The 11491-nt window shown below is 36.4% G+C and overlaps 1 protein-coding gene across 3 annotated transcripts in view; it reads left to right on the forward strand.

Moving 5' to 3' along the window:
- Nucleotides 1-11491, forward strand: part of rasgrp1 (RAS guanyl releasing protein 1 (calcium and DAG-regulated)) — a 23815-nt gene that overhangs the window by 973 nt on the left and 11351 nt on the right. For 2 of the 3 annotated variants that reach the window (XM_015394079.1, XM_015394077.1), the window contains exons 2-5: nucleotides 424-602; nucleotides 8583-8688; nucleotides 10908-10970; nucleotides 11059-11190. In XM_015394079.1, coding sequence (XP_015249565.1) covers nucleotides 424-602; nucleotides 8583-8688; nucleotides 10908-10970; nucleotides 11059-11190 — 480 coding nt within the window. The remainder of the gene's footprint in view (nucleotides 1-423; nucleotides 603-8582; nucleotides 8689-10907; nucleotides 10971-11058; nucleotides 11191-11491) is intronic. The other variant, XM_015394078.1, reaches the window with a different exon arrangement.

Raw genomic sequence — 11491 nt, forward strand, 5'->3', positions numbered from 1 at the left:
TATATATATATATATATATATAAAACATGCTTCACCTGGTGATGTCAGTGTCCATATATGGTAAGGGGGGGAGGCTTTGGAAAAATGCTTATTATGATCCAGAATCATCATGTTTATTCACATTTATGTGTTCTATGATGGAAGAAAACATGTGCAAAACCAAATAGCAGCCACATTTCTATTTGTTCTTATCTATTTTAGACACCCCCAACATTTTTCAATTGTTTTTCAATTGAACATTTTGCATATAATAATTTAGACTGCATATATTTCTTGCAAACATTTAACGCGTACTAACTCTTTCATAAGGTTTTTAAGTCATTTTTTAATCCATTTGTGTTTTAGCTGAAATAACAGGAGAAACTTAAAGGAAAACTCTTGTTGCACCTATTTTTTAAAAAAAATGTCTTTCTTTTTCCCAAGGAGGCTGACTTCAGGATGTACGCTTAGCAGATCTAGAGTTTCTCCACCGGGTCGAACTCGCAAGTTCTACAAACCCATGCAAACCCAGGTTACTCCAAGCAAATCAATAATGTCTCTGGGACATGTCGCCAAAGGGGCAAGCTGGGAAGAACTGATTCAGGCCTGTCTGGAATTGTTTGGTAAGTTCATGCTAGTGGTTTTTGTTTTACAATTTAAGACCCTACCTTAGAATGATTGAACAAATATCATGATGATTATGATGATAGTTAAAGATCTTTAAGGGTTGAAGCTAATATTGCGTTATCTTGCTTGCGGTTGTTTTTCTGTGGTTAATTTGTTGTTGTTCTTTTAAGAGTTTTTCTTTTCTAACCTTGTATTTTTACTCAGAAGTGAAGTTGAAACAATATTATGTGAAAAAAATTTGATCTTTCAGGTTTGGGAAATATAAGTTGTTTGAAAGGAAAATAAAAAAAAAAGTACCCATATCTCTCTCAGTATTATCCTTAATGGTTTTCCGTATTCTTATTTACATTTACTGCCAATAAGGCATGCTTGCTGCTTTAAAAAGGTGGACAAACTTAACTGTGTCGGGATGTGGCGATGTCCTTTATTCTGGCTTCCTTTTTCAGAAATGATTTCCTGCATTTTGATTTGTTTTTCATGAGGTGTTTCTGTGTTTTTTGCCATTCAGACTACACACCCATAAGGAAAGGTGAACATTTCCCCAGCAGTTAGGTGGACCTTTAGCTACACCCAACTAGAACCTTTGTATGCTAGCATTGGGAGTGTCTACAGGTTTTGTGATTGTCGATGACTTGATTTAGGATCTATTAAAACCCAAAGCTTAAGCAATTGTTCAGATTTTCATTTGCTGGTGTTGATTCACGTTGACTTTCATTGTTGGTGGTATTTGTTTGAACCTGATTTAAGTAAAGTCCAGTGGTTGTATTTGAGTCAGAGTTGGGCTACTGGATTATGGAAAGATTTGTTTTCAATGTGGCCAAAATAATTGTGAAATGTCCATTGTTTTAAAGTAATTGCTTATTAATGCATCTGGTGTAGCTTGTATTTCACTTCTATTTTGTACAGTCTTGGGAGCCTTATGTCTAACTTTTCATCGGTATGATGTTGTCTGCACAAGATATTTTTATATACCGTCATAGATCAATTCATCTACAATGTTTTGCTGGTTTCACTACACTATTTCAGATAACTTTACATTTTTAATAAAACTGATTGGGATTGATTGGGTTCATCCTTAAAAGGAGGTGCAACAAGCTTGCACAATTAGGGCATATCTACAAAGTAAAGTAAAAATAACTGCAAATATTCTATTTTTGGTAACTGAAAAGCAAAACCAGTATTAAACTATAAACTTTGGTAATAAGACCATTGGTCAGAGTGCTTAACATAACAAAAACAAAACAGTAGAAGCTATAATATAACTGTCTTTTTGTTCTGCCTTACTGAACAGGTCATATACTGAATGGCCTTAAATGCAAGTATTTGAAAACCTTAAAGAAAATCTGTTCTTTTCAATTATTTACAGTTGAGGCCATAATTATTTATATAGCTGTCATTTTTTTTAACTTATGTGGTATTTGACATAAGGTTTCTGGCTGAATTTAATATGAATGTTTTAAAGTAGACAGGATCCTGGTTTAAATTTGGCACCATAGGTTAGGATAATAACAGAAAGGCCTTCTAACTCCAAAACTCTTAACCTCATCACTGAAAAGAAATCGTTAATTACCAGTGGACCCATCCAAAAAGCTCATCAGCAATTATGAACAGGGGTTGATATCTGTAATAACAATCTCCTGTTAGTTATTGAAAAAGAAAAAAAAGTAAATAAACACTGAGCTATTTTTCGATCACCACTTAAGAGACGCTTGTCTGATTTTTAATGGCAGATTGCTTTAAAATATTTCGGGCTTTACTATATCATCACTCTTCTTTAATGGGCCGTTTCACATTTCATAATATATAACCTTTATAAAACCATTTTCAACATGAGAAAGAGTCATAAACAAATTAGCTAGATTTAATGTTGACAAAAAAAAAACAGCTTTTGGATTAGGATTACAAGACGAAAGAAACATTTGGTATTGGAAACTAAGAGAATTTTATACAAACTAACATACTCCAGGTTCGTTTTAGATATGAATCTGAATAATTTAATCATTTTTATATGTTAAATGTTCCTTTAGCACCTTATATCTCGTTTTTCTTACAACTTATTTTAAAAGCTTGATCAACCACAACCACATACAGAAATATAATCAGGGGGTATAATATTTTAATGATGACGTTTATATTTGTATTTATAGCAAGATATTTAGCAGCATTTATAAGAGAAGGGGTCTTAAATCCCTGCGACGGACTGGTTACCTGTCTATTCTACTTCTTGTCTGAAGACTGTTGAAGATAGGCTCCAGCTTGTAAGTTGGAAATGAAACCAATTATGGCTACATGTAGCACATGGCTGTAAAGAATGTGTACAGTACCAAAAAATGGACAACAGTCATTGCGTAGGCTGCCGTTGGATCAGTCAAAGATCGCTGCATCAATCAAGTTGTCTGGAGTGCTCTCAGAGTTGTGGTGATTGTGTCTCTAAAGAGACAGCTTTCAGATGGCCGTTGCCTGGTTACGCAAATGCAGCAAAAGCAGTGGAGACGTGTTATGATGGGCTGCACATTAAGTGACATTTCATAACTGCATTTATCTGCAGAAAAAGAAGAAGTGGGCTCTAATGACAGCCTGCCTCTCATCAGGTCCACGAGCAAAACAGAATTTATCATTAAGGCGTCTAAAGAGGCTTATAGACTAGTAACATGTAATATTCTAAAGGGAATGTCACTGCTTTTATTTAAAAAAGAAATGTTTGTGTGCATGGACAGGATGTAATCTATTTGTGCTGTGTGTTATGAGTGTTTTTTTTTTTTCCTGAATGGCTTCTCTGCATAAAATGGCAAATTCCGTTCCTCGGCTCACATCACACATGAACCCCCCTTGGTCTACAAGTCCTGCCACCTTTCTTTTTTTTTTCAAACGTGATAGCACACATAAGGGCAGTTTAAAAGATTACCATTGAAACAGCTTCAAGCTTGGTCAAGCTGAAAGGTCAGCTCCCTGAACTGTAGCCTTCAGATGCCTACCAACCTTTGAAATGCAGGAGCGCTGGGAGGTGTGGATCAATTGCTGACATCATCACTCTCTTCTGACCCCACACCATTCCGCTAACTGAGTTGCACATAATATACGGCTCTGTTTTTATTTTGAAGACAAGATGTGAGAATGTTTGTGTGCTGTAGCTATCAGATGGGAAATGTATGAAAACCAACCTTAGGCCTGTTTTGCTTTCACAAGAAAGTTGTTCACACTTGGAATCGAAACATCTTATAAATGTGTGTGTATATATAAATATATATATATATATATATATACACATGTACATATACACACTTTATATATATATATATATATATTTATTATGATTTTTGGCTAAAATGTTTTCTAATTGTTATTGAGTTACCTCAAACCTTTGTTTACTAATTGTTAAAGATACACTAATCAGCCACCATAAATACCTTTATTAGTCCTTTATGGCTCTGAGTATTAGTTGACAAGTCATGTATTTAAAAATAATAATAGATTTTCCTGTCCAAGAAATTCATCAAATCTATGGATAAATGCAGGTGCATTTCTGGCACTGAATTAAAATTTCGGTCTCCCATTGTTTCGATTTATTTGGTCATTTTTAAACAATTGACCAAAAACTATTCCTACTGTAATTTACTAACATGGGTTTTTCTCATTGGATGTAAGAGAGCTATTTTATTCTTATTGTGTTTCTATGTTTATACTCTCTTTGAGATGCAATCTATCTTTAGTGTTTTGTAAGCAAGATTTACTTAAAAAAACAATAGAAGGGAAATAAAGATCAGGGTGATGGTGAGGAGACCTTCAAATTTTCAAAACTTGGATCTCATCACCAGGAGAAACCTTATTCAAAAAACCTATTCAAAAAACTCTAAGGAGATGTTTATTACTATAATAGTAGTAAAGAGGCTAATTTTACTAAACCTTAAATTAAAATAGATAAATTTTTTTTCCACTTAGTTAATACACCTTGCGGTTTTACTATTATATTAGGTGAGATTCTTGATTGTGACTAAATGAAATGAAATGACAAGTTTTATGCATTTATATAATATTTATTTTATACATTTGATTTATTTATTCATGGCAAAACAGAGTAAAGCAACTATTTAATTGTTGATGTATTGCTTACTTAGTACTTAATCTTTTCTTTTAATAATTGAAGCTAATAAAAGCCATTCACCTTTTTTTTAACACCAGATATATGATTAGTGTTATTGGCTGTCCAGAGCACAGGGAGATGTCCTTTTTTCCTGCATCTTACTTGAACCAAAAACAAAACAAAGGGATCATCTCATCTGATAGCCTCTTTCAAAACAAGGAAAAGTGCAAATGTGCAGGTTTAAAGTGGCTGATGAATGTTTAAGATAACCTTAAAAGCAGGCCAGTCAAAGCGTGCACACTGAAGTGTTTATCACCAGCCAGCATCACGTGGATCCAGCGCGCTGGGCGGCAGCTTTCCTAATGTTCCCGTCAATAGCAGACGGTCCAGAAAGGATTTCCTCCTGCAATTAACCCTGCACAGGGAGTGTTAGTGGTTGGAATGCTGTGAAGCAATTGTTTACCAGATAGTCATGACATCCTGTTGGAGATTCAACTCTGCAGCTGATTTTAACTACTTTGTCCGTGTGAATTGATACACATATTAAAAAAAAAAATTGCTTCTCATAATTTTGTTTGCACAGATCCTATGTAGAACATCACAGAAATCCAGTACCTTGAATGCACCACTGTTGTTTCATCAGTTACATCATTTTGAAAATGAGAATTCATTTAATTACACTCTTACTTTCTCAATAACTTCACAGATAAGTTCATCCTTTGCTTTGTTTAGAAGGCAGGAGCTCTATGCTGTAAGCAGAAGCATAGCCGATGTAGGATAAGGCAGACAAGATTAGCCACTTCCAGCAGGAGTGGTTAGTTGCTTACCGACAAAAAAGATAAGAAAGCATGTTGTCATGGTGTCTGGGCTATTTTCAAGGTAATATGGTTTAAACGTGGCCCCCTCAGATGTCTGATGGCCTTGATGGCCCCAAGGTTGCGGCAAAGCTTTTCATTTACTGTGCGCTTGTTGTCTAAATTTTCTGTTTTTACAGACTTTAAAGGAGAAAGATTTAGACAAGTAGGGTGAAAAAAAATCCCACAGTATATAAATGGGTGTTTGGTAAGCAAAGGTTTCTTCATGGTTAATCTCAAATTCCCGGTTTTAGTGGTTAGAATATTTGCATAAGATGTGTTGTTTTCTCCTGTAAGTGGGAAGTGAAAATGTTTTAATGTCACATCATGTTTTGCACACATACACTATATAGTGGTTGGGGAAAAAAAGGGGTCTCGAGATGTCAGCTGTAGTATGCAGACAACTAGAATAAAGGAAGGTGGTCTGGTCACAAAGGGAGGAAGTTCTGCTCTTGCAAGGAAGGAGGAAGTGAAAAAGGTAGTGAGACAGGCAAGCATCACTGGTTCACACAATCAGAGGAAAAGGTAAATCTTCCACTGCATGGTCTGTGGATAGTATGACTAAAGCATGTGCACAAATGGTTTTACCCCGTTTCGTTAACTGGGTAGAAATGTTTCCAATGGGAGAAATGTCTTTCTTTCTCATGATGTTCTACCCATGCAACGTTTTGTAAATCTTTTTTGTTCTCACACAAACATGCAGATTAGAAAGCTACTTAATGTTCCTGTTAAATGTTTTGACTAAAAAAACATGATTTCATTTGAACTTAAGATGATACTAAACTATTGAAAGACTTCTGATAATTTTAATACATCTGAGATAGTCATGAGTTTTGTGATCAATTTCTTTTAAAAAATTGCCCACCAACAGTACATGATCCCTCCATAGAAGAATAAAGTTTTGGCTAAACGCACATGTAAACTTTACAAGGACTGTCCTTTATTTAGCTGCAACCGTCTTCCAATCAACCCAAACCTGTTCCCCTGTGCCTTTGCAGAACCCGATTTTACCACTGCTGTGTTTCACTGTAAGGCTGGTGTCTTCAAGGAAGGTGCAGGGTTAGTTTTCCACCACAAGTTGCAATTTGTACCGTATGTAGGCCAAATAGTTCAGTTTTTACCTCCTGTAACTCGAGCCTATTCACATATTCACATTTTCTCTATCCATTACATGGTTGGTAGCAAACTTTAAAATCAGCATCTTGCTGCTTTCTTTTAACAGCTTATTTCTTCTTGCTAGTCTGCCATAAAGACTTCACATGTGAAGTGCAAGTATGTTTTTCCTGTCTACTTGTTTTCCTTTGTCATGAATCTTTTCACCAGATCAACAGTGACCACAAGCCTCTTTACTGCATCTATATTAATGGTCTCAAATTAGTTGGACAGATGTGTTTCAAGGATTTAAAATTATGCAGCACTAACTCAGTTTTCTGATTATTGACTTCACAAAGCTGGATGCTTTAACTTCCCCACAACTTAATGTCTGCTGTGTTAATTGGTCTTCTTCTTACTGTTTGTTCGCTAAACTTCTCTAACAAGCAGGCAGGGCTCTGCAACCTGTGACTCCGGAGCCGCAAGTGTATCTTAAGACACTTGGCAGTGGCTATTCATCGCTTTGGCTAAAGTTGATAAAGAGCCAGTTAAAATTTAAATGTAGATATTCTAACCTATGCATGTTTTATCATTTTCTGCATGATTGCATCCAAAATAAATTGACTCTAAATATAACAGAAATAAGTTTTTTGATATTTTATAAGTGGGGAAAAATGTCTGTGCTTTTATTTAACGGATTCACTCTAATTTCAACAACCCATTTTGAAAGTATTTAGTCATTTTCCATTATTTAAAAACCTAAAATTTGAAATGGCACTGTGGTTGATAAAGAGGACAAAATTCCCGTTGTAGATATTTATTAAAACTTAGTTATATATTTAAAAAAAAAAACAAAGATGATTAATGTTTGTGGCTTTAAACAAGTTTTATTAGCTGGACTGAAATCAAAATTGAGCTCCTCAGGTTGTAAAAGTTGCAGACCCCTGCACAAAGGTCTTCACACAACAACTATATATACCGCGTGATTAACATTGACACAACTGAACTCTGTTAATTCAGTGAACTCTCAAAGTATGCATTCTATTCAATTATAAGACATTAAAAGGGCTCTGAATACAAACACATACACACTAATGATGTTTTTGTTATAAAAAAAGAAATAAAAACAACGTTCTAGCATTTCTTCTGTCATCATTGTGCTCTGCTTTGGGTGTGTAACAAAACTTTAAAAATGGGTGTTAATGTCTTTACAGTGTGAGCTTCAGTAAACCAATAAAGGTTTAGTGTATAAGGAACTAGATTTAAACCAGAAGGGCAAGTTCTGCATAATAAAACCCTAAATGAAGGAACCCAGAAGTTATCAGGGATTTATTTTTTCTTCACACGTTTCATACATGTTTACATTTGATCACTGCTGCACTTTAAGGGATGGAAATGTCATAAAAGCTGTACAAAACGAAATTTCGTTTTGTCACACTCTGTGTATACAAAATGACAGTAAATGTTGTCTAAGTTTAAGGGTTTAGGATGCTGTCTGAACAAAGGCCAAAATGTATGATAAAACGAATGAGGCCAACCAAGATGCGTCTAAAAAAAACCCTGAGGTTTTGACTGAACACGACAAAGTTCACAGTCGTGTTAAAGATGAAATGATGGTGCAATCAGTAACACAATGTTAATGCAAGCGCTTATTTTAGAGATGAAAACTAGTTTTGTTTAGTATTATTAATAGTTAAATGAGACTCAACAATTTAAAATGGCTGTCAAAACTTTACTTTGATGTTAGTATGAATAGTAATCTGATCACACAAATATGTTTCCTTCTCTTATAACCTAATATAGCAACAGGCGTAATCATAACAAGCACAATTCAGCCACATCTTTATTCTTGGACCGACTCTGGTACTCTACATATCGGTCTCTATTGGCATGTCTTGCTCACACAGTCTGTGTGTTTTTACTCTGACTGCATGTTTTCTTCTTTTCAGACGCAGATGGTCGCGTGAGGAAGAACGACCACCTGCTGAACATCACCCTGACCATGCACCGTCTCCTCATGTCCTCCAGTGACCTGCTGGACAAACTCATCGATCGATATCCTTCAACGGCCTACCAGAGACGTACACACTGGTGCTTTGTTTCTTGATTCTAACAGTGGTTTTGAGCAGAATAATGTAACATGTGAACAAATAACTGGACCTGCTGCGGGCTCGGTTGTCAACAGCAACGCACAGTCAAGCTCATTCCTGGCTTAGATCTTTTTGCTGTCAGTGTAAAGCATGATGGGCAAGTGGCCTGTTTTCACTCTCTATACTCCATTTTGCATCCAGTTTCCCTCTTGCTGCAACTGTACTCCACTAAGGCTTGTACCCCATCCATTCAATAGCAGGGAGAATACTACCTTGGAGTTGTTAGTCCTGTTCGACATATTTTATTATATTCTATACGTCGATATCCTTAATATACGCTAAGGAAAAAAATAGTCCCTTTATGAAAATGCCTTTAATTTAAGACTGTGTCGTCACAAACCCCCATGATAGGACCTTGTTAAGGCAGCAGGTGTAAATTGCCTCCGTCGTTGATCAACTACATTTAGACAATGAACCAAACATGCATTGTTTTTCTAATCCTCTATTTGTGGGAAGAAGACCAAAAAAGACACATTAGATCAATTTCAGATCAAGAAGATCCATGGGGGTCAATTAACTGTCCCCAATGCAGTCAAGCCTTCTGTTCCTGTGACGTTGTTACCCTTTGTAGGAGGATAAACCTAATCTCAGTAGAGAGCCTAGTTATACTGCTTTATAAAAGCATGTATTTTATCAGGTGTTAATACATAAAATTGTTTTCAAAGTTTTGGGGAAATAGAAATATGAAAAATGACATTTGATCTCAATATAAAATATATATACCCCCTAATGGTTTGTATTTGTTGGTAAACATCGGTGGACAGATGACATCACAGAGAACAAGAAACATAGAAGACAGGCAAGTGAAAGGTTGTGGAGAAAATGGGCGATAAACATCTAAAGAACAGTTGGGGCATAAAGCAATGTCTCCAGCTTTGGAGATCTAATATGAGAGAAATGTTCTAAAATAATGAGAATGGCAAAACTGTAAACCTGCCAAGACATGGCTGTCTATATAAACTTGCAAGGCTTGGCAAGCAGAGTATTCGTTAGAGACCACTAGGTCCATGATAGTTCTGGAGGAGTGGCAGAGATTCAAATCTCAGATGGGAGAATCCAATCACATGCTGTTGGGAGCGCAAAACTCGTGGTGAAAATGGAAGATCAGTAAAAAGAAAGTAATTGTTCAAAGAAATCACTTCATCAGTTCAGTTTGGGGGGTTGCCTCAATGCAGAGGAAACGGTAAATGCATTGAAGAAAGTACCCTAATGAGATCAGATCAACATCTTATAGTTTGGCCAGCATGCAAAATGCAATGTGGGACGCATAACTAACATTTCACAGTAAAACATGGGAAGGGGAGCAACATTCTGTTTGTATAGTTTTCCCCAGCTGGGGCAGAAAAACTAGTTTATGAGAAGATGGATTTAATCAAATACAAGGTAATTCGGGAAAAAAAAAACTGTTAGAGGCTGCAATGAATGTCCATAACTCACTGGAAGTTTAAATATCAAAGCATTTCCAGGTGTAAAAATGGCGCGATCAAAATGAACATTTGTGAATTATCTCCATCCGGTCTAACTTAGCCTGAGATTTTAACCAAAGAACTTAGTTCAATTTTAAAAATAAAACATAGCTTCTGATAAAATTCTGTAGCAGAATTTAAATCAGCACCTGGGGTATAAAAATTCATTTGTTTCAGAAAGGATTGGTTTCTGTTTACCCTAAATAAATTAATGAGGGACTGTGTTGGTGAGCAACATGTGCAGAGTGAAGGTCATCCAAAGCACAAGATGATGAATATTTTGTAGGCAGACATCGCCGGCTGAAACATCTCCAGAGTCCTGACTCTAAACAATGGCTTTCAGCGGTTCTGCATTATATTAGACATTGGTTGTGTATTTTCTTTGTGCAGTTTGCTCTTCACTTTCCCCTGTATGCCAGAATGATTCATTTGGTGATGCTCATCAGAGTTGCAGATGCCTCCTCCCACATGACCAAATGTCACATGTGTTTGCCTTTTGGTTCACTGGGCTAAGTTTGTATTAACGAGTGCCAGCCCCTGCAGGTAAATCAGCCATGTTTTCAGTGTTTACTCAACATACCTGCTATGCTGGGTATCTGTATACCTCCTGGGGAAATAAGCTGAAAAAAAAAATGTTGGCTCCTTAACTTGTGCTTACTTTTAAAACCGCTCTAGACAATGATCAGCCAGCAGAGCGCCAGAAGATATGCTACCTCATCAGGTCAGTGCAAGACGTGTCCAGTATCTCCAGATTCAATGTCACATTTAGTTTACTGTCACTCACTCACATTATTATTTCTAATTTTCAGGCACTGGATTCAGGAGTTCTGGATGATGTTCCGCTTACCCCACAGCTTGTCTGACAGCCTGGAAGACTTCCGGGATCTGCTGAGAGAACACGGACAGGAGCATCTTTGCTCTCTCCTAGAGACCAAATGGATGTAAGTGTTAATGTCTTACCAGCTGGCCGACTGAGACAAGAAGCCTACACGACTCCCAGTCAGTTTGCTGCAGCCATGAAATCAGTCACGATCCAGAACACAGAACAGAAAGCAGTTTAGCCTTGTGGCTGCAGGAGCATTCCAGCAGCATGACTTCATCCTGACAAAACCTTTTCTAGGCAGATTAGATAAGAGCTGCAGTGACTAGTTGATCTATCTATCTATCTATCTATCTATCTATCTATCTATCTATCTATCTATCTATCTATCTATCTATCTATCTATCTATCTATCTATCCAT

The sequence above is a fragment of the Cyprinodon variegatus genome, unplaced genomic scaffold (assembly GCF_000732505.1).
Source record: "Cyprinodon variegatus isolate N-32 unplaced genomic scaffold, C_variegatus-1.0 Scaffold671, whole genome shotgun sequence".
NCBI classification, from domain to species: domain Eukaryota; kingdom Metazoa; phylum Chordata; class Actinopteri; order Cyprinodontiformes; family Cyprinodontidae; genus Cyprinodon; species Cyprinodon variegatus.